Below are 24,483 nucleotides of genomic sequence, written 5' to 3' on the forward strand. Positions count from 1 at the left end.
TGCCCCCTGTGAATGTTTTTAAATACATCGGAGGAATAACTCAAAGTTTTCCTGGGATCATTAAGGAAATAGATGGAAAAGTCACCAGAAAAAGAAGACATTGCTTTTGAAGAAAAATGTGGGGACACTTTGGTACTTAATTTTCTATGTAATATGAATTCTTTAATACCTACACACTTGTTCGCAGAACTGTAGTTTTCATGGAATGCTCATCAATGGAGACAGAAAGAACATATCTCCCTGAACCTAAAGTTTGACTCACCAAAGAAGGATGCCATCCGCAAGTGATTTGAAAAGACTGCCATCATGAGGATTCATGGGTAGGAGATGTTTACAGTCAGGGTCATCCTCCAGAGCTTTGTTTATCCAGTTAACAAAAGCCACTTTTTCTTCCTCTGGAAACAGAAAATCTTAGTTATCAAACCTCACTGCACAAAATTAACCATACTACAAAAACACACTTTTTAACTTATGTTCAGTGATAATAAATGCTTATTAAAACTCTACTAAAATACTAAAGGGTTTAAGAGGGCATAAGGGCTTAAAGAGAAAGGGGAATTCATTCCACTTTTTCATCTGATATATTAGGGGACAGGAAGATGTATAGCTTAAATGAGCACAATAAATATTCTATTTGATTCTAAAATCTTTACTAATACATATTGTTCCTGAAAGCTAATGAATCAGAAGCTGACTCTCAGAGTTCAGATTACACACACACACACACACACACACACACACCCCAGGGTTAAAAATACAAGAAACAAATTTCCACAACAATAAACTCCACAACCCCCACCAAAATTTACAGAGTTGTGATCTGGGGCTTATGACATAAATATTAATTTCAATCAAGAGTTATTTGAATGAATAAAACAGCTCCATTTCTGTGGAATTCCTACTATAAGAAAGCTGATGCAAGTCTAGATATGAGGATTCTCAGTCATCTGCATCCTCAACTTCTCAACATATCATTTCTTCTGTGGGTACACTGATCTTTAGACAGGAAATATCGTTGAGCTAAGCAGTGGGAAGAATAGGAAGAAAACTTAAAAGAAAAATGTTCTACTGCTTTATTATTACTCTGTAAATATAAAAATCATTTAACAACATAAATCTTCAAAGAAAATAGTTCCCTTTTTTTAAGGTTTGTTTATTTTGAGACAGAGAACAAGAGTAGAGAGGGACAGAGAGAGGGAGAGAGAGAATCCCAAGCAGCCTCCGTGCTGTCAGTGCAGAGCCCAAGGTGGGACTCAATCCCACAAACCATGATCATGACCCAAGCTGAAATCAAGAGTCAGCTGCTTAACCGACTGAGCCACCCAGGTGCCCCATAATTCCCATTTCTATCACAGAGTAGCATATGGTGACTTGACCTTCCCCAATTCCTAGAATTAGGTAATTTTCCTAAGGGCATATTTGGCAGGCACTCCCAAAATGTAATCTATCACTCACACACACACACACACACACACACACACACAGACGCAGTTACTAATATTTCTCTTTTGTACATATCATAATCTGCCTTTTAAGATTATCTTCTTGCTTCACCATACATACCTCCTCAGAGACTTAGAATATAGGGATTTTTTTTTAATTTTTTTTTTTTAACGTTTATTTTTGAGACAGAGAGAGACAGAGCATGAACGGGGGAGGGGCAGAGAGAGAGGGAGACACAGAATCGGAAGCAGGCTCCAGGCTCTGAGCCATCAGTCCAGAGCCCGACGCGGGGCTCGAACCCACAGACCGTGAGATCGTGACCTGAGCTGAAGTTGGACGCTTATCCGACTGAGCCACCCAGGCGCCCCAGAATATAGGGATTTAAACATCAATGGGATATGGTACCTTCCATTTTAGTTCCAGTTGTGGTAACTTTGTATCTTTATGATAAAGATATACAAAGAAATACAACATAAGGGATATAAATACACCACAAGAGAGATATAAGCAATGTTTTAGAGAATTTAAAGAAAGAAAGAATCACTTCCAGTTGGGGTGGTCAAGAAAAGGCTTTATGGAGAAGGTACGATTTGAAAGATGGATTTTAAAGATGGATTTTTAAGATGGACAGGGAAAGGAAAGATGTTCCAGGTATAGGAACTGGGATTGAGAAACTGTTTCACAACTACTAGGATGGCTATAATAAGCAAAATGGACAATCACAAGTGTTGGTGAGAATGTGAAGAATTGGAACTTTTCATACATTGCTAGTGGGAATGCAAAATGATGCGGCACTTTGTAAAACAGTTTGGTAGCTTTTAAAAATGTTAAACACAGAGTTACCAAAAGACCTAGCAATTCCACTCCTAGGTATTAAGATAAGTTAAAGCATATGTCCACACAAAAATGTGTATACAAATGTTCATACAGCATTATTCATAATAGCCGAGACAACCTGAACGTCTATCAATAGACAAAAGAACAAACTGTGATATCATCCAAAAAACAAAATATTGTACAGCAATAAAAAAATGCCATATAATATATGTCACAACATGGGTGATCCTTGAAAATATTATGCCAGTGAAGGAGCCTGTCAACTCTCAAGTGAAAGGCCACTGCTGTATGATTTCATTTACATGAAATTTCCACAATAGGCAAATCTACAGAAATAGAAACTAGAGTAATGGCTGCCAGAGGCTAGGGGAAGGAGGAATTGGGAGGGACTGCTAATGAGCATAGGGTTTCTCCTTGGGGTAATGAAAGTGTTCTCAAATTAGACAGTGGTGATGACTGTACAACTCTGTGAGTGTGCTAAGAACTAATGAACTGTACACTTTCTTTTTTAAATGTCTATTTATTTATTTTGAGAGAGGGAGAGAGAGAGTGGGTGGGGGAGGGGCAGGGAGCGAGGAAAATCCCACGCAGGCTCTGCACTGCCTGCACAGACATTCAATCAACTGAGCCACCCAGGCGCCCCTGAACTATACACTTTTAAAGGGTGAATTTCATAGCATCTCAATTATATCTCAATAAAGCTGCTCTTTTTTAAATTTTTTTTTTCAACGTTTTTTATTTATTTTTGGGACAGAGAGAGACAGAGCATGAACGGGGGAGGGGCAGAGAGAGAGGGAGACACAGAATCGGAAACAAGCTCCAGGCTCCGAGCCATCAGCCCAGAGCCCGACGCGGGGCTCGAACTCACAGACCGCGAGATCGTGACCTGGCTGAAGTCGGACGCTTAACCGACTGCGCCACCCAGGCGCCCCGCTGCTCTTTTTTAAAAGCTACTAAATACTCCACACCTAGTTCTAGGTAATATTTACATGGGTAATCGTTTACACATGTACATATTCCTATGTAAAAAAAAAAAAATCATCAACCATCAAGCCATATACTTAAAAATAGTACACTGTATGCTCTTACTATGTGCCTCTTATACCACAATAAATGAGAAAAAAATATATATGGTGACAGACATCAGAAAGGTGGTTTCCTCTGGGGAGAAACAGTTCCTGTTCGAGGCATGAAGGAACCAGTGAAAGTGATGAAATGTGTTCTCTTGATCTGGTGGCAGTTACATGGATGTTTACACATGCAAATATTCACTGAGCTGTACCGGTAAGATTATAGCACTTTGCTACATGCATATTATATCTCAATAAAAAGATCTTTTAAAATCTTTTAAAATTTGACAACATTTTCATTAGAATGCATAGGTAGAAATGGAATTAAGGACTGAATCCCTATCAAAAAATAGACGTAGCATTTACAGGCCACTGACTTTAACCACACTTCTCTAGTGGGAAAAGGATAGAAAAAAATTACAATGCGTGGGAAAAGTGTGAGTATATTGCTATAGAAAAATCCAGTTAGAAAGGAAACCAATCAAGAGGACAATTAACAGATTCAGATCTCAAAGGAAAAGAGGGAAAAGTTACAATGAGTTTTTGTTAATAATTTAAAAAGCACAGTTCGAATTATACTCCTATGGACAAAAGGAACTGGGCCAAAGGTTCTCAGACATCTCGCCCACGAGAAGTAAGCTTAACATGGGGTAAGACATATCATCTTAAGAGTTAATGTGACTCTGGATTTCCCACCGGGCAACAATCCAGTGATTCTATCAGATTCAGCAAATCAGGTACTGTGCTCTCTAGTCACCCAGTTGCTTGATAATCAGGAATCTCAGGTCCTGGAAAATGGAAGGAAAACGTCCTTGCAATAAACCTCTCCATAAATTCTCAGAAGCAAACTCAGTTCACCAGTCAAGATGAAAAATCCATTCAGAGGTCATGACTGAACACAGTCAATGCCGAAATGTAAACAATTTTTATTTTGTTCTTTCTAATCTCTTTGCTGTGTGCTGTGTGCTGTGCCTGACACAGTAGGGACCCACTGGTTTCAGTGATTCTACAATTTTTCATCCTGACAGCTCTGAAACTGAGAGGCATGTCAAATTTGATGGCACATTATAGTCTGATTTTCTTTCAATGGTACATAAAACAATGGTGTGAATTACAATGTGAATTACAATGAATGGCATCTTAAATTTGATGAAATACGAGACTCAGTGAATGAGTCAATGAATGAAAGATCAAACTTAGAGTTGGAAGTTACCTGAATAAGAATGCTGTGTGCCCTCACTGGAAATGGATGATGTTCCTCCAATAGCAGTAATCCCTTCCCTCTTGTTAATTATTTTGCGGAACGTCTTACTGATGTCTTTGCTTTTTAACTCTTGCATCAGCTGGAATGGAATATAAGTAAAATTGAGCCTTGGTCAAATCATCATAAAAAACCTTTCAACATGAAGAATTACAAGTTATTTAGACTTCTTTATTTATTTGGAATGACATCAAAATAAATCCTCATCTGGGATTCTCACCCTTATTGCTTGTGTGCATAGACAGCACTCATGTCATTTTACCCATAACACAAAATGTACAAACGTTTGCACTGCAAGGACTAAAAGAAACTTTGTTATTATTAAGCTTAAATTGAATGCATTGAAATTATTCTCCTACACTTGCCATGATCTTTTGTATTGAAAACTAAAGAATAACTAACTACATGATGAAGATTTTTAAATGCTTTAGTGAAGATATTTGCTTGTCTGAACATTGCAAATGCATACATGTTAAAATAAATAAGTCAGATGTCATAGGAAATAACGTAGCTTGGACAAACACCCTCTCCCAATCACTCTTGTGACTGGCCAGACTGAATTTAATCAGTACTCTAAGCAGCAGCCGGAGTGAAGTATTTTTGGGTTTTTTGTTTTTTAATTTTAAAAATTTTTTTAAAGTTTATTCATTTGGGGTGGGGGAGGGCATGCGTGGGGGGAAGGGTGGAGAGAAGGAGAGAGAGAGAATCCCAAGCAGGCTCTGTGCCAACAGTGTGGAGCCCGACGCAGGGCTCCATCTCATGAACTGTGAAATTATGACCTGAGCAGAGATCAAGAGTCAGGTGCTTAACTAACTGGGCCATGCAGGTGACTCCAGAGTGAGTTTTTAAAATTTCGCATCTGATCATGTCACCTCACACTCTCTTCCTCCTACATCACTGGCTTCCTATTGTACTTACGATAAAAATGAAAATCCTACAAGATCCTGCATGACCTGACCCCAACTTATTTCTCTAGCTGCATCCCTTACCTTCACCATCTCCCCCCATCCACGCTCAACTTGTTTCCAAGTGCTTGAGAGTATCCACCAACCCTGAAGCCAGCCTGTCTCGCACATCATTCATTTCTCCCACTCAACCCCTTTTACCTGTTTAACATCTTACTTCAGATCTCAGCTCGGTCTTCATAGTTTCCGACACGTTCTCTGCATCCCTGGGATCTCTAGCCTCACCAGCAAGTTCAGCTCCTTCTACTGTGAACTCTCAAGGGACCCATACTGCTCTACCATAGCAATTATCATAGATCTCTTTTAGCCATTTGTGTGACCCTGCTTCCCCACATGAAAAGCCCCTGAAGGCAGGGATCATCTCTCTTTTTGTTCATTGCATTATTCACACACAGTGCCTAGCAGAACCTAGCAAGAAAGGAGCTCAAATCTTTGCTTAGTGAACAAAGGATGCAAAACCAGACAGTTCACATTTCACAAATATTTAATCAATTACATTAATGGTTATATTTTCATATGAAAAATACAGTCATGGCGGTGGTGGTGGTGGAAGGGTGTGGCAGCTCACTCAACTGCTGGCTGGCAATGGCAGTGTGGCCATCTCTCTTGGCCTGAACTTTTGAAACACAACATATTCTATATTCAGTGCTACAATCTACTTTTCTTTTGTCAGTTGAGTCATGTATTATTTTTCATCTTGTTCGGTTCCCTGAGCCTTGAGGTACTTTTTAATAATGACACCATGTTATCATAGCCAGCATTGGGATTTACCTGGCGGTATTTGCTGAAACTAAAGATATCACTTAGCATGAGGAAATAACCAGTTTCCAGGAGGTATAGCTTCCATACCTTAGCTATTTCAGTCACACATAAAAATATTCCATTTCTCAAGACCAAGTACTGAGACATTAAAACATTGCATACACACAGATAGTCAATAAGCACTGAACTCAACTGTAGTCTTACTAGCACATGAGCTCTTACTATTTAAATCTGACTTCCAACAACTTGAGAATTTTTTTTCCCTCTGTTTTATGAATTATTTGTGGACACTATTGTTGTTGTCATCCTACTCGTCATTTTAAAGCAGTGTTTTTTTCTGGTCTCGAAGCCAGATTTGACCAGAGAGCAATGACATTACTAAAACTCTTCTCAAAGCAAAAAGATCAGTAACCAGAAAACTGAATTACTTACTGACACAAACTCTTCAAAACTGATTTTGCCATCTTTGTTGTTGTCAGCCACTGATAGAATTTTCTCCACAATCTCGCGCACCTTGTAGCCAGGCAGAGGAAGGCTTGCTTCCTTAAACAGGTCCTGTAGTTCATAGTCACTAACATACCCACTGTTGTCAATATCTGTAAAGATAAATTACGAATTGTCAAATCTCATTTGCACTCTTTATTCAAGGTGTGCACCCTGAAGGCCTCATGGGAGATTCACAGGCAGGTAGAACCTTTCAGGTTTGTCTCACAAGTGGCAGTAACCTTTTCTCCTGCACCTGAACTGTACAAGGGAGTCTATACACTTTATCAAAATATTCGTAGTAAATGGACTTTATCCCCATAGGTTTAGGACTACCATGTGTATTTTAAGTGCACAGTTTGAACAATGCTCTGACAGATGAAAAACTCAGGTTTAGCAGAACACCCATCCAGACTTTAACCTCACAGAATTTACAAAATGGATCTGCAGGCCCCACATTCTCTATAAAATATGTGCATCATATTAAATACACATAAGGTATCTCTGTTCTACATTTCACTTGGTGGCACTTCTGTTTCATTTGTTAATAATTCATTGCTTCTTCATTATGTATTTATGATACCATTATGTAGGCCGAATCATGTTTGATGGCGTTTTTCCATCAAGTGTTCAAGAAATAATTTCACACCTATATTTGGACTCTTGGAAGGGTTTCCAGGTGTTTTCACGTTATTGCTGAGATTCCCTTCCCTGGGTTTTCCCTAGAGACTAGATAACACTTCTTGACACAGAACAAAGGCAACACAAAACACTTCTGCCCAGAGTTGGCAACATGGCTTTGGACTGTCTGATTAGTTGCCTGGATCCACCTTGTTATATAGGCTTTGTTTGTTCATCTGGTAACAGTTGCTGTGTTTCCTGTATTTTACTTTTTCCTTTCAGTAAAAGAGCTGTCCTCACTATACTCAATTAATTATAAAGACAAAAACTTTTAGACTTAATAGTGTGCAGAACAAGTGGAAAGTTTCTAAAATAGAATCTACCAATAACCAAAATACTGCTATAATCTCAAAAGTCAGCTAATAAGCTAAACTACTGGACATTGCAATAAAAATATCACTTTCTTCGAACTTAGAGCAAAATATCATTATTTAGTACAAGTTCAGAATTGTTTCCTATATTTTGAGATAGACAAATGTTGTTCATAGCAACGTTATTTACAGTAGCAAAAAAGTAGAAACAACTCAAGATGTCCTTCAACAGATGAATGGATAAACAAAATGTGGTACAGACATAAAATAGAATGTTATTCATGATGGGGGGTTGGTATTTATTGGGTAGAGAGTTTCAGTTTAGGGAAATGAAAGAGTTCTAAAGATAGAGATAGTGGTATGGTTGCATACAACATGAATGTACTTAATGCCACTGAACTGGACACTTACAAATTCTTAAAATAGTAAATTTTATGTCTATTTTACCATAACTTACAAAGGAAAAAAAAAAAGAAAAAAAGAAAAATATTTTCACCTCTCATCTCTCCCTAGAGACCCCAAAATATCCCATCTAGTAAGGTTGGATGGGCATGTCCCTCTGCCTCTGGGAAAGGTTGTTTCGTACAAATTATCAGAGGGAATAGTAGGTTCTTAAGGAACAATTTATCTGGTCAATAAAGCTAGTACATATTATGCTAGTGTTAGCACTGCCTTCATACAGAGTAAATTATCTGGCTGTCAGATTTGTTCCATCAGTGAATTATTTATTCAAAATATCATTAAATAAATATTGCAGGATTATATGTCCATGAGTCATAAAGAGTAAAGTTCATGTACTAAACAAAGAAGAGATTACTAATTCATTCATTTCTACCAAGACCTAGGCAGCACTTTTATTCAAGCTACCAAACTGCACCTATAAAATAACACCAATAGCAGACTAGGGATACATTTTTATTATTTCCTCTGTTTCAACACTCAAAATGAGCAGAATGTCCTAATAATTGCCTAATTTTTGTCTTGAAAAGACTCTGGGCACTGCATATAATACTCTATAAAATTTATTATTAAAAATAATCTTTTAGAGGCCATACCATATTCATGCAATGCTCTAATGACAAATATATTGTCCTCAAAAAAACAAAAAACAAAAACAACAAAAAAAAAACGAGATTAAGGCATTCACTATGAGCCTAATTCAGCCACCACGCAGACTGTATTCGGAAGGTTTGAGTTACTCTGGGGATGGCTGTGCGGGAAAAAGTGGAAGGGTCCAGAGATTTGTACAACTCACTTCACTTCATAGCAATGATGTGTAAGCTGTGAGCTTCCTGACAGCTTTACTTTTTCTTTCTGGAGAGGCTTTCTTTTTCAAACTTCAATCTTTCTTTTCTCTTTATATTGGTCTCTAAAATTCTGTACCACATCTCATTTACATGAATTTTAGTCATGATTCACTAGGTTTGTGAGAAATCTAGGCCCAAGATCAACTGTGATCATATGTCCACCCCAGTCTATTATCTGACCGTTTCTCACAGACTGTCTTTTTTTTTTTTTTTTAACGTTTATTTATTTTTGAGAGTGAGAAAGAGTGCAAGTGGGAGAGGGGTAGAGAGAAAGAGGGAGAGACACAGAATCTGAATGTGAGCTGTCAGCACAGAGCCTGGCACGGGGCTCAAACTCACGGACGGAGAGATCATGACCTGAGCTGAAGTCAGATGCTTAACCAACTGAGTTACCCAGGCGCCCCACAGACTGCTCCTCTGTACCAGAGAAGGAGCCTACTATGGGAGGAGCAGGATTGGTGGTGTCACCATTCCAAGATCCTTTCACTGGGCTCGCCTTTCACTTGCATGCGTTTGCAGACTAGAGCAAAAGATATTTATCTTCTTGTTTGCCACAGGTTTCCTAGGAGCAAAGCGCAGAAGAATTGTGATCCAAAAGAGTATGAGGGAATTTTTTTTGGAAGAAAAATACAAAGCCATCAAATGATAATGTTATAAAGACAAAACAATGAATGGCTTTAAAAAGTGAAAGAAGAAAAATAAGACACACAGCCCTTAAAAACAATATTCAGATTTTAAAATGTTCTGCGCGAAGTCAGAAAGTGTTACTGTTAGCAACAAACGTGAAGGCCAGAGTTCAGTTTATAAACAAGGAAGTGTTTCTGTATTTTCTTTCTGTAATGAGGATATCATGTTAAACGTATTCAGTTACACTGTCATTCATTAACCTGGATTACTCTCAGCAAAGAAATTATCAAAGAATTCAAAGTCCAATTCTCTTAGAAATTCAAGCCAGTCTTAATTTATCTTTCAGAAAGAAAGAATCCAGTGAAACCTAGATGGGGGTGGGGGGGAGAAACAGGATAAAGCTAGGGGTAAATGGGTGGTAGTAAAACCAATAGAGGGTATTCCATTCCTGGAAGTCTGACATCAAGCAGAATAGCAATGTCGTATTTAGTTTTTCTCAAGCATACCTATTTTATTAAATGCTTCCTGTAGCTCTTCCAGCTCTTCCCGAGAAATGGTAGTGGTACTGTTTTCCATCTTCGAAGAAAAGACTACCTTCAGGTCTTTATAGCTAGAAAAAACAATGTCATAAAAAGAACATTAGCCTTTTGAAAACATTTATCTAAGCAATACAGAATACACAGGCAGTAAAATCTCTAGAAGAAATCACCTGAGAAGTCTGCCTGACAAGGAACAAATAGGAACAGATACCCCATAATACTATTTCCCAGCATAGGTGGGCCAGACAATAAGAGAGTCCGCAGAGGGAAGGAATGGAAGGAATGCCTGTCTTTTACGCCTTGTCCTTACACAGGGCATACATGTCTCCCGGTAGCCTGTACAATTTTCATTTACATTTTACCCCACTCCTTCAGTAAAATAAACATTTCAAGTTTGAGAGAAGGGTAGCATTTATAAATGTAAAGGACGTGGTCAGGAAGTAAAATGTTAAGACATGAATAATGTCCACAAAAAGAATAAAGTAAGCACATAATTTTTCAAATAATTTATACATTAACATTTTCACTGATCAGTTAAAAATCGTTTTAAATTGTGTGAAGTCCTCGAAGAGTGTTACAGCTCATTTGTCACTTGTATACATACTTGCTTGGGAATTTGGGGGGGTTCTTCCCCAAATTTCTGTACCTTACAGTTATTCTGGGGCCTGGTTCTAATTAAAGTATAATTAAATCTTTGGGTTTTAAAAAATATACCAGTGCTCGCTTCGGCAGCACATATACTAAAATTGGAACGATACAGAGAAGATTAGCATGGCCCCTGCGCAAGGATGACACGCAAATTCGTGAAGCGTTCCATATTTTTATTAAAAAAAAATAATAATAAATAAATAAATAAAGACTAAGTGAAAAAAAAAATAAAAATAAAATAAAAATAAAAAATATACCATTGCCCACTATTTAATTTTTAATTTTTTTGAATGTTTATTTATTTTTGAGAAAGAGAGACACAGCATGAGTGGGGTAGGAGCAGAGTGAGAGGGAGACACAGAATCCAAAGCAGGGTCCAGGCTCTGAGCTGTGAGCACAGAGCCCGACACGGGGCTCGAACCCATACACCATGAGATCATGACCTAAGCTGAAGTCTGACGTTTAACCTACTGAGCCACCCAGGTGCCCCTATTTAATTTTTAAATAAATTAAATAGTCATGAGTAACTTTTTCAAGGTGTGAAAGTGAGTAACTCATTGCTTCATCACTAAGCTGTCATCGAACCAAACTGTGTTTCATTCTTGTCTCTAGGTCCGGGTACTCTGCAGTCTCCCAAATATAATGTGGTCACAAGCCATATAAACACATAAATATGTATTTGAATAATAATACACATTACTTATGTAATAATATATAAAGTATATATTATATACTTGTGAAATAAAAATTTGCATTTTAAAAGAAAGCTGCCTTTGTAAAATTCTTAGTAAAGTTTCGGAGGAAGAATTCTTGCTAGATCGACTCATATTTATCAGGCACATCATTTGTCAGTCCTGAAACCCTCCAGAAGGCAGTTACTAGAATTCACTTTGCAATTTTAGAAATGAGGAACACAGCATTTAACCAGTTTCCAAACACCTGGCATGGAAGGAGTCCTACCTGGATGCCTGAGACAGCTCAGAAGAGCACAGTATTTCAGAGTCATCTTGAAAGATGCAGCCCAAAGGCAGCCAGGATCACTGACGAGAGACTCACCAACAGGGCAGGTTATGTTGAATTCTACAGACAGATGTATCTTCCCATAGATTTTGTTATGTGCCATATATTTCTTCAGTAATTCCAAAACTGCTTTCCTTCTTCGCTTTGTTTTTTTAGCCCATATAATTTAAAAAACTTTCTTTCACCAATTAAAGTCTTTCTCCCCCGCTCCTAATCCTCAAGGGTATCCTGACATAACAAAGTATATATTTAGAAAGTTAAGGAAGTATATTCTAAAAATGAACTTCCCAATTAGATGAAATGGGATCTGATCTTTTATCCTCCCTCAAATTTCTAACTTCCATGAACGTCTAAAAGCTTTACCAAAATTGGGGCACCCGGGTGGCTCAGTCAGTTGAGTGTCTGACTTTGGCTCAGGTCATGATCTCACGGTTTGTTGGGTTCAAGTCCCGCAGCTAGCTCTGTGCTGACAGCTCAGAGCCTGGAGCCTGCTTCCGATTCTGTGTCTCCTTCTCTCCCTCTCTCTGCCCCTCCCCACCCTCAAAAATTAAAAAAAAAAAAAAAATTACAAAAATTTTTAAAAAACTTTACCAAATTAGTCTAAGCAGCCATTTATAATTTATAGGATCTAAAACCCCAGGATCCAGAACAGTTTCAGCGAAAAGGCATTAAGAACAGCCCTTGAGACCAAGAAGATTCTGAAACCTTTCTCCTTTCCCTACCAAACTGTTACTTCATCAGATTTTCTCTAGTTAACTGGAATGTCTACTGACTTTCTAATATAAATATGAACTGGGAGACCACTGACTTTATTAAATATTACACACCAGCCTGACCCCTCTTTGGACAGAGAAAGCTATTAAATGGGTATGACATAATTCACATTTCTCCTGAGCATCCTTCTGCACTGAAAGAACTGAGCTCCATTTTTTTTTATTCATTTTACAAGGGGCAGCTATGCTGGCGAACTTTCCTGATAAGTCATCAACTGGATGGCCAACAAGCCTAAACTGGCAAAATCCCAAACTGTCTTAAAAGGGTAACTGTTATAAAAATGTAACTTTATTCTCAGATAAGCAAAACCAATTGCCTAAGTGCCTGCACAATCGTAGAGACCATAATCAGCACCAATATGAAGAGTTAAGCCAGGTATAACACATCTGTGAGGCAGTGACACTTAGTTCCAAACTAACTCATTTGTGACTTCTTTTTAAAGGGCGGCCTAGCAATCTACAAAAACAAACATGACAAAAAATAATAATATACAGATATCTTAATGTTGGGGATTTTTTCTGCTTCAGTTCCAAGGATTAACCATTTCATCAGTCCCCACACCACCTAATTCATGTGCCTTCTGCCCCCTACTCTCCATTCCATGGTCTGCCCGCCACACTCATGTCCTTACCTCCTTCCCACCTGCGTTAGCATCATAGCCTGTTTTCACCTTGGCTCTTATATGTTATTCAGCTCACATGCATTAACTTATTCTTGATCATGTACTGCCTTGTGATAGTCACATTTTGTTAATCTCATTCACCTTCCTAAACTCACTTCTTGCTCTATACAGGTAAAAGATGCAGTTTTCTGATTTTTATGTTTTCAATAGCCTTAATGTGTTACACATGTGGGGAAAATTTACTAAAATTCACTAATGGTAATACTTCTCTTCATAGAGCAGGGAGAGTACTAGGTAAAAAGGTGCCAAACAGAACAGTTGTCTGTGCAAAATGTGTCACCAACAGGTGAGTGAAGAGACTGAAAGAATCTCCATACCTCAATCACCGGTTCTCTTCATTCACTCACCCACTTACTCATTATTTATTCACAACTTACGGAGCACCTGTTCACCCTACCCAGTATTAGGGGCACAAAGATGGTATTCAAAATTTTGAGCCCACTTGGCTATATATAGCAGGTGTTTTTTCTAAATCTTTCAAAAATAATTTTTGTCCATTTCCCCCAAATTCCTTTACAAAGGAGTATATATATATATATATATATATATATATATGTGAAAATATATATATATATATATATGTGAAAATATATATATATATATATATATATATATGTATGTAAATACCCTCAATTCTTCCCTGGATGAATCTTTTAAGTGCCAATGCTCTTGTGCAAACACCAGATGTCTAAATAAGGAAATCTGCTGAGCAAAGCAGAAAACAGAGAGGATTTGCCTACATCTTCTCCCCACTCACTGCCTTACTGCATGAGCCACTGCCATGGTCATCTCCATGACCAGCCACAATTATAGTGATAATACTACTGCGCATTTGTACATTTGGGCACTGAGTTTGGTGCTGACCTGAGCATTCATCGGCTGCTAAAGTTGCCACCAAGACCTTTCTGTACCCATTCACTTAAAAGCCTCAATATGTAGCCCATAGTAAGAGAGTTTAAAATCATTTAGTCAAGTATTCAGCAAATACAATTTGAACTAAGCATGAAGGTTTAAAGATTAATAAGAATTAATTTCTTCTAGAACTATACTTTTTTTTTTTAAATTTTTTTTAACGTTTATTTATTTTTGAGACAGGGAGAGACAGAGCATGAACAGGGGAGGGTCAGAGAGAGGGAGACACAGAATATGAAGCAGGCTCCAGGCTCTGAGCTGTCAGCTCAGAGCCCGACGCGGGGCTAGAACTCACGGACCGCAAGATCATGACCTGAGCCGAAGTCGGCCGCCTAACCGACTGAGCCACCCAGGCGCCCCTAGAACTATACTTAATATAATGCTGATTGGGGTCAACTATAAATGCCTAAGTTTAATTAAAACTGATTTTTTGGTAAATGATATAAAGGAATATTATGATTACTTCTCTTTTCATAAACAAATTAGAATTGTCCCCTAATTTGTTTGTTGTTTAAATCTAGATTTAAAGGGACCTCTTTGAATACTATATATTATTTACTATCAAGCTCATGGAAACTATGTGATTCTAGGTTGGAAGTTTCTGGACTAATTGCAGCCAAGGCAATAGCAGTATATAGAGCAGCAATATGAGAAGGAAGCCTAGAAGGGGGTTGTGCATGCTTGTGCACGTGCAAACCACGCTTAGTAATTTTTCAGTTGAGAAATAGGAAATTGCATTAAACGTATACACAAAAGGTCTAAAGTAGAGTTTACTGATCAAAGTTTAGGTCAAGACTATCCATAGAAGACTGATTGGAACCATTTGGGGATGTGAAAGAAAGGGGAAGACAGGCCCCAGTACCTTCCTGAAGTCTCAAGCTCTAAGTTCAACATTAAGTGAATGCAGCTAACTTGTAAGCTGAGGAAATTACAGTCTATCAAGTGGGAATCAGTTCTTGGGACCTGCTGATCAATGTTGTCCCATGGCCCCAAGCTCAGCAACACTTCTGCCCAGCAGCCCATGAAAAGCCTTCCTGGTTCCTGAAGTCCTGGAGGAGGACGGAGGCCCTTATATCTGACTCCCTAGACTTTAGCCTTTTCCTGATGTGTACATGATGCCAGCCAGGGCTCTGAAAGGGGAAGCTGCTGCTGAGCCACAGTGGACTGCTGCCAACAGGAATCAGGCCCAAGGTCACCACATCTTCTGACTTTTAAAGAAAAGCCAGAAATCCATATTTTTATGTGAAATTTTATTTTCAGTTTTTGCAAACGATGTGAATCCTTTTATAAAACACCATGTGTGTCAGATTAAAACTCTGGTCTATTAATTTTGCTTCTACACCTCCCTAATTCCATGTGACCTCACTTGGTCTCCCAAGGGAACCTGGTAGAACTATGTTTCTCTAGAAACACTCGCATAACATTAGCTCAGTCTAAAAGCCCGAAGAACACATTTTGTCCCTTAATGTGTCAAAACCCAACCTCTGCTATGCACCACTCACCACATCCCTGCTCCCAGTAAGGGATATTTCTAAGTGTCAGCTTCTCTGAAAGAAGAGGAGCCAGCAGGTCAGGAGCCCACTAATCACAGATTCCCAGCTCAGGTAACTGGACCTGCCCATCATCCCAGGATCTTTTCCTTCTCGTTTATTATTTATATCCCACCTACTCTCCCCCACTCCCACCTCCACTTTAGAACTTCTCTTTCTGAGAAAATTCACCATAGTAATGTTCCCCAAACTGCTATCATATAATGTTACAATACCATCAATACTTCGAATATCATTTCCCAATGTTTTGTTTTGTTTTCTTCTCCAGTAACCATTTCCCTTCTCCTGGTAACAGCACCAATTTTAGTTTTGGGGTTCCGCTCATTCCATATAATCCACATATAACAGTTGAGTGAAGTTCCAGGTCCAAGCCAATCAATACATCATATTCTCTGCTGTAGGGATTTGGTTTAGGGATAGGCATGCAACACAGTTGGAGCCAATGAGACATTAAGAAAGCTTTTGTGGAACTTTCTGTAATAAGAGTCCCACAAACTCCCCTGGATCAGTTTTCATGAAGAAGTACAGGCCAGAACAGCCACATCAATATTGCCTCCAGAAGGGGAAGACCTGAAGCAGAGAATTAAGCCAAAACCAACATAGCAGAGAGCAGAGCCAGTGGGTGAAGAGAAAACCTGTCTGGGCAGAGTTAAGTGCTAAATCCCACTGGGCTAAAGCCTTTATGTCTTTAGTTACTTGAAACAATTTTTCTTTAAAGCCAGTTAAACTAAGTTTCTATTGCTTGCAACCAAGAGTCCAAACTGATATATGAGGAGTAATAACAGACATAGTTTACAAAAAGAAAATGTAAGGGGGGGGGGCGTCAATTCCTCAAACAATAGAAAATATTTAAACATTCCGAACTGGGAAAGAAAATTAATCATAATTATATTTTCTAAGTTTACACGTAGATAAGAAGCATAATAGTTTTAAGGTTTTTGTTGTTGTTGTTGTTGTTGTTTGGTTGACACACAATGTTACATTAGTGTCAGGTGCACAGCATAGTGATTCAGCATCTCTATATGTTGTGCTGTGCTCACCACAACTGTAGCTGCCATCTGTCACCACTCAACACTATCACAGTATCATTGGTATTTGTCATAATTTGTATTTTATCACCACCACCACACCTGATCTCAGAAAGCTCAGTGCACTAGTGAAGTACAAAAAAGTTAGATTATGGTTCCTCCCACAGCAATCAGCAGCACTGAAGATTACATTCATAGCCTAAAGGCCCCAGGCTTATGGCTTCTGTGTACCTTTTTTCCCTTCCCTTTATCCAGAAAGATTCTCCTTCCCATTTCTGTTAATTCGTTTCTAGGTAAAGATGAAAAACTCAGGGGAGCCTGGGTGGCTTAGTTGGTTAAGCTGCTGACTTCGGCTCAGGTCATGATCTCTCAGTTCGTGGGTTTGAGCCCCCCATCGGGTTCTGTGCTGACAGCTCAGAGCCTGGAGCCTGCTTTGGATTCTGCATCTTCCTCTCTCTCTGCTGCTCCCCCATTTGCTCCCCCATCTCTCTCTCTCTCTCTCTCTCAAAAAATGAATAAACATTAAAAAAAATTTTTTTTTAAAGATGACAAACTCAGTAGTAATATATTATGCGGAATGGCAGGCCTTTTTGTTGTGAGGCAGGGCAGGGCAATCCAGCTACAGTAAAAAAACATTCAGAGTCAAGAAATCATTAAAGTCAGGAAATTACTAATGCAGTGCAGGTAACGGGGCGGGTGCGGGGTGGTGGGGAGAGCAACTTACCAAACACCTGACAGTAAAAAAACAGACATCTAAGATGTTTGCAGGTTTATCCAACAGCTCACTGAAAGCAGGTACCCCCAAGTATCAAGACCCTGTAAGTTAGTTCAATTTCCAAAGGGGTACTTCATCTAAACCTCAATGGGACCCACATTATAATTTGCTGCATGGCACAGTAATGTGCTTCCAAAGTACAAAGGGAACAAGGAAGATATATGGCAGACAGGAATTCAGGAATGAATGAAGATGAAAAAACCAAAACTCTCCATCTAGTCTTTTTTTTTTTTTAAGTTTATTTATTTATTTTTAAGTAATCTCTACACCAAGTGTGGGGCTCGAACTCATGACCCTGAGATCAAGAGTTGCATGCTCTTCCGACTGAGCCAGTGAGGCATCCCTCCATCTTGCCTTGTAATGGCATTTTTTTTTTTTTTACATGATTAGTGGTCTAATGTAGTTACAGATGCTGAAAGAAAGTGGCCTGAAATAAACTTTAAGTAGGAACATTAGAAACAACAGGTTTTTAAATCAAATCTATTTGCTGCTTTTATTGTTGTTTTGGATTCCAGTTTACAATCATTCCATGAGATGTCACTATATCACTATTCGAAATTATACAAGCTGCCTAATTATTCTCTATTTTTAAATTCTAGAAGAAACCATTCCAAAAGCTGATGTCTTCCATAATTCTCTCTCTCTCTCTCTCTCTCTCTCTCTCTCTCTTTTTGGTTGTTGTTCCTTAATACTACCATTTCCTTCTTCAGAATATAGCCTCAATAATTTTTGGCTGTAAAACTATGCCTCCAGACTCCAATCCCTCCCTGTTAACAATTCTTCTTTCCCAATCTACCCTGAGAAAGACCTCTTTCTCCCAAGGCCTCTTCCTGGTTGTCCCATAACTTCCCTTCATGTCTTTTCCTGTCCCGAGAAACTCTACTCTTTCACATTCAATTCTTCATGTGCCCTCCAAGCAGAGCTCAAATTCCACCATAAATTTCTCCATTGGCCTCATTGCGTCTCAGCACACTTACTGGAAACATCTAAGGTGCTAGGTGTTGTTCCAAATGTTGGAGGTAATCTACTGGTGACTCACATATGGAACTGGCTCTCAAAGAATTTACAATCTGGTAAGGGAGCCAATAAACCCCAGATGACAGCAATGGCAAGCACATGATACTCCTCCACCCACTGCAGACGTCATTCACCAATCACAGCTCTTTCCCACAAGGCCTTGAGTTGCCTCAGGGTCCCCTTTTCAACATGGCCCCTGACAGAGCCCCTACCAAAGAGTCAGCCCTCAAAATGAGCTAGGATGCCACCTCCAGAACCACAATGCAAGCCAGAATGAAATAAGTAGGAAAGGAAGAATCTTCTGACGGCTTCTAGTCTTCAAAGAAGACTTTACAGAGCAGGTGCCATCTGAGCTGAACCTTGAAACAGGAAAAGGCAAAGAAAGATGAAAATTGCAGCTAAGGAAGAAAATTCTTAGTGGTCTCCCCACAGAGTACTCAGATAACTCCAATTTCTCAGACTTAGTATCTATATTGTATTACAGCACCTTATCACCTTGCAATTTTTAATTTTTTGAGAGCAATGGTGTATCTTCTATTTCTTCTCTAATTAAAAATTTCAAGGTGGTAAAATGATACAATACAATATAAATACTTAAAAACTCTACTTTTAACCTCTTGGTGACAGTGATGGTGAGTGATCTTATTCAAAAGATGTCACTCCTCTGAAAGCCTTTTTCTTAAAAAAGAAATCCACTTAATATCTTTACTAATTCTATTATTTCTAAATCCTTCCACAAAAGGGTGTTACAGTTCTTCAGTTTATTGCATATATATATATATATTTTTTTAAGTCAGTCCTAATGTTGAAGTTATAATACAAATTTTTAGTTCCTGGCACTATACCATGAAGCACAATGAAGATCATCTTATTTAAATAAAGCAAGCTTGTCTTTTTGCCTATTGGTAATAGCTACTTCTGACATGAAAAATAACCCCTGCGATCTCCAAAGATGCCTGCATGCTACATCTTCTAATCGGAGCAGGCCAATGCTGGCCAGCCCAAAGATTCTTTCTTTTTCCATTCAAATAGGTCAACAATTCACTCCTTATGCACCTCAGAAAACAACTTACTGTCTCACTGTAAGCCATACTCTCTAAAAAGGAATTTTCTATGATTTCCAAGTTTTGGCTTCACCTGTATCCCCTTACCTATTGACGATGGAAACATTTAATCTTCCTACCTGGTATTTGTGCCAGCTAAGTTATTTTCATTGTAAGCAACAAAGACTGGTAAAATTTGCCCAAAAAGGAACATACTGGAACACTCTGGCTCAAAGAGGAAGGGAGGGCTGAACAAGAAGCCTCTGGAAGGACAGGTGCCAGGCAGTTTTAAGGAGCTCCGCAGTGGAAACTACAATGTGCCACTTTAGAGCTCTGTCTCCAGATGCTTCAACCATCACCAGCTGTGAATGACAGTCTAATCCCCAGGATGTTAGTCTGTTTGGCAGGGCTCAGGCCACATGCCCAACCCTGTGTTCAGGGGGTATCAAGAAGACCTACAGCTGTAGAGAATCTCTTTGTCCTAGGTTCATTTGCCTTCTGCACAAGCTCTGTGTTTGCATGACGCAAAAAAGCAAGGTTTAATTCTGACTCCCAAGCAAATGCAAGCATGCCATTCTAACAGTCTTCTCCTGACCTGAACTCATCCCACCCAGTTAAGAACATCTGAAGGTCAAATGAACAAGACTCATAAAATCTCCCCCAAACTCTCCATCCAAGAAAACCCCACAAAACACAGCACTCATACACAACAGCAGTCCAAAAAAGGCAAGGGAGACTTCCCCTACCCCTTTGATAGTAATAAACATTCATAGGTGCTCATCATACACCAAACACTGTTCTAAGTAGTACATATATTGTCTCAATCCACACAGCAATTCCCTGAGGTTGGTAATTTTATAATTCCCATTTTACAGTTAGAGAAATTGAGGCCCAAAACTTCCCAGTAAGTGGCAGAGCTGGGATCCACGCCTAGGGAGTTTTCCAAGTCCAGGCCCTTAATTACGTTTCATAGTGGTGGTCTCCATACATCTCTTTCTGCCCCTATATCTCAAGTTATACACCCTGTGATTGTTCTCTATTAGAAGCTGCCCTACAACCTGGCTTTCCAGCATGGTAGCATTAGGGCGAAGTGTGGACAGTGTGATCCGTCTTGCTAAAACGTTAGAGAATGTATGGAAGGATTTAAATGAGTTTTGTGAGAACTGTATGAATTCTTTTACATTACATTTTTTTCTGTCTGTACAAAAGTACCTTGTTCCTATTTTCCATGTATTATTTATTCACTGGAAATTATATATTAGGGAGGTAATTACCCAGACTGTAACCGCCTATGATGCCAAATATTTCATTCAGAATAAATGCCTCAATACAAACACCAGGGAGCTGTCAGAGAAAAGGAAGCTGTGAGTCACTTTCGAGGGCTCTAGAATAATCCAGGCATTACTTCCTAGTTTATAATCCTTTCCCACCATTTCCACCCAAGAATTTCCAAGTAAATGATTCACAGCAACAGACATTCTTGTCCAACTTGTGCCCAAGTGAGCAGAGGAGTCCTATCCAGGGTGTTTCCATGTCAGGGTTTGAGCTTTAGCCTCCAAAACACACATCAGTTTAAACGTGAAGTGTTTCACTTTTTATACCAATAAATTAAAACAGTGTTGTCAGGAGCTGAAACCTGGAGGCACTTCACAACTTGCAGAAACTAACTCTGCCCTCTTTATTAACTGACAAAGGAAGGAATTATCATATATGTGTGTTTTCAAGCACCCATAGAAATCTTTCCTAAAATCCCAAATTTCTATAAATTATGGCTAAAAAGCATTAGTGCCAGAAAATATTTTCCAACAATTGCAAAGGATGCCATATCACAAAGAATTAAAACTATCATCACGGTTTTTTTTAAGAGTACAACAGTTAACACGTCTATGGTTTTCTCATTCTTCTAATAGTCTACATGCTACCACAGAAGGATTCTACTAGCTGACCATAACAGGTTAGGGCCTTTGTTACTCATAAGAGATGGATGCTTCCACAATGCAATTAGACACCTGCCCAAGAACTATGAGGTATCTGTACCCTTTGCTTTGGAGAATGGAAGGAAGCAGTGCCCACTACCAGCTCTGGAAATTTTCTCACACCAGAATCTTGGCATTAGTCAAATTAAACAGTACTTTATATTTATTGAGTATTTTATACTTTCCAAGCATCCATTTTACCTCTTTAACTCATTATTAGACATAGGTCTCCCAACAGAGAAACTGAGACACAGTGAATTTTAATGACTTATAAAATTTATAAAATCTGGTCCACACTCCTCCAAAGATGACAGAACGGGCATCTACACTGAGGAGTAAATGCTATGCTCAGAACTCAAGAACATGTCTTTGGCAATGCTGGTTGAAAGTATTTACAACCAAAGAGGACCTGAAGCAAAAACCACTAACCACAAATGCAGTCAAAATTAAGACACACTGACATCAATGTTTATATGCCATGGGTTGTATAACTTTAGAAATAAAGGAAGAAATTAACAAGAGCACAACTACTATAGGAAATGTTAACTTCTGATAGTTTAATGAGTCAAAAGTAAATAAGGATAAAGAAAATTTGAATAATAAGTTGTAAAGGTATAATTTTTTTTTTTACAACTCTCACATTATAATCCTTATTTTCTTGAATTCAATCAAAGTTAGCTCTAAGGCCTACTCAATACGATTATTTGAGAAGACAAATGCTAGTTGTTATAGAAATCCCTCTCATTCTCTGGGCCAAACCAGAACCCCAGACCTTATAAGAGAAGAGGAACAATGGGGAAGACTCTTCTGTCCAGTGAGCAAGACAGATACATACCCTTCTGGGCTCACGTCATCCATTCAAAATCACTAGCATTCACACCCCCAAATACAAGCCTGGAAACAGTGACCTTTCTTCCCCAGGTCAGTCCCACTCATCTGAGACATCGCCTATGTATGCAGTCTCTCACACTGTAAGACTCAAGGTCATCTTGACGCCACTACCTTCTCCCTGCAAAAACCTGTAACTTACCACCAAATCCTACCTCCAAATTCTGGAATACCCCCTCCTCTCCACCGTCACTTGTCACTGCCTTAGTCCAGCACCCTGGTGTCTTGTCAGGGCTACTTCACGAGGTCCAGCTCTCCCTGACTCTCCCCATCCAGTACTTGGCTCTTACACTATGCCCATCAGCTTCAACGTATTCTCCAATAGACCCAGCCTAACAAGCATTTAATGAGAAACTTTTTACTTAAGATTTTGTGGAGAGGTGGAGAAGAAAATTGACAATGCATACCATTGGACAAAACTCGGCACATTTTTCTTTAATTACCACATCTTTCCCCAAAACTCCTCTCTGAGATAGCACCTCCTTCTGTGCTACAAATCCTGGACCACCCTCTTTAGGTCTCAGCCTCCCTTCCTACAAGGTATTTCTTTCCTTAACCTCCATTCCAACAACTTTTCTTATATTGAGCAATTCAACTCTTTGCTCACCTTCTGCAATTTGCACTCTTTCACCCATCATCCTGTCACCAAACACACCTTCCACCTAAGGATCTGATTTTCTTAGAAGACAGAATGGGAAAAGCAAATAACAAAGAAGGGCAAGTTAGCAGCCACTCTAGCTCCTGAAGACTGAGAAAAAAACTAAACTGAAAAATCACTGACCTACTCAAAATACCCTTTTAAAAGAGCCACTAGGCAGACTTCAAGCTGTATTACACAGCTGTAATCATCAAGACAGCATGGCACTGGCACAAAAACAGACACTCCGATCAATGGAACAGAATAGAGAACCCAGAAATGGACCCACAAACCTATGGCCAACTAATCTTTGACAAAGCAGGAAAGAATATCCAATGGAATAAAGACAGTCTCTTCAGCAAGTGGTGCTGGGAAAACCGGACAGTGACATGCAAAAGAATGAACCTGGACCACTATCTTACACCATACACAAAAATAAACTCAAAATGGATGAAAGACCTCAATGTAAGACAGGAAGCCATCAAAATCCTCGAGGAGAAAGCAGGCAAAAACCTCTTTGATCTTGGCCGCAGCAACTTCTTACTCAACACATCTCCAGAGGCAAGGGAAACAAAAGCAAACATGAACTATTGGGACCTCATCAAAATAAAAAGCTTCTGCACAGCGAAGGAAACAATCAGCAAAACCAAAAGGCAACCGACAGAATGGGAGAAGACATTTGCAAATGACATATCAGATAAAGGGTTAGTATCCAAAATCTATGAAGAACTTATCACAGTCAACACCCAAAACACAAAGAATCCAGTGAAGAAATGGACAAAAGACAGGAATAGACACTTCTCCAAAGAAGACATCCAGATGGCCAACTGACACATGAAAAAATGCTCAACATCACTCATCATCAGGGAAGTAAAATCAAAACCACAATGAGATACCACCTTACACCTGTCAGAATGGCTAACATTAACAACTCAGGCAACAACAGATGTTGGCAAGGATGTGGAGAAGGAGGATCTCGTTTGCATTGCTGGTGGGAATGCAAGCTGGTACAGTCCACTCTGGAAAATAGTATGGTGGTTCCTCAAAAAATTAAAAATAGAACTACCCTATGACCCAGCAATTGCACTACTAGGCATTTATCCAAGGTATACAGGTATCCTGTTTCCAAGGGACACATGAACACCAATGTTTATAGCAGCTCTTTCCAAAGTATGGAAAGAGCCCAAATGTCCACTGATGGATGAATGGATAAAGATGTGGTATATATATATATATATATATATATA

The 24,483-nt window shown here is 39.0% G+C and overlaps 1 protein-coding gene and 1 non-coding gene across 2 annotated transcripts in view; one reads left to right on the forward strand and one right to left on the reverse strand.

Moving 5' to 3' along the window:
* Window positions 1-24,483, reverse strand: part of PLS1 (plastin 1) — a 103,016-nt gene that overhangs the window by 33,515 nt on the left and 45,018 nt on the right. The window contains exons 2-5 of the mRNA XM_049628716.1: window positions 10,254-10,357; window positions 6,771-6,934; window positions 4,564-4,693; window positions 263-395 (exon numbers count right to left, since the gene is read on the reverse strand). Of these exons, the coding sequence (XP_049484673.1) occupies window positions 263-395; window positions 4,564-4,693; window positions 6,771-6,934; window positions 10,254-10,323 (497 nt within the window). The 5' untranslated portion in view covers window positions 10,324-10,357. The remainder of the gene's footprint in view (window positions 1-262; window positions 396-4,563; window positions 4,694-6,770; window positions 6,935-10,253; window positions 10,358-24,483) is intronic.
* LOC125922298 (U6 spliceosomal RNA) lies at window positions 11,003-11,109 on the forward strand. Its single transcript, XR_007457688.1, has one exon. It is a non-coding gene; the product is annotated as a U6 spliceosomal RNA (small nuclear RNA).

This window comes from Panthera uncia, chromosome C2 (assembly GCF_023721935.1).
Source record: "Panthera uncia isolate 11264 chromosome C2, Puncia_PCG_1.0, whole genome shotgun sequence".
Lineage (NCBI taxonomy): Eukaryota > Metazoa > Chordata > Mammalia > Carnivora > Felidae > Panthera > Panthera uncia.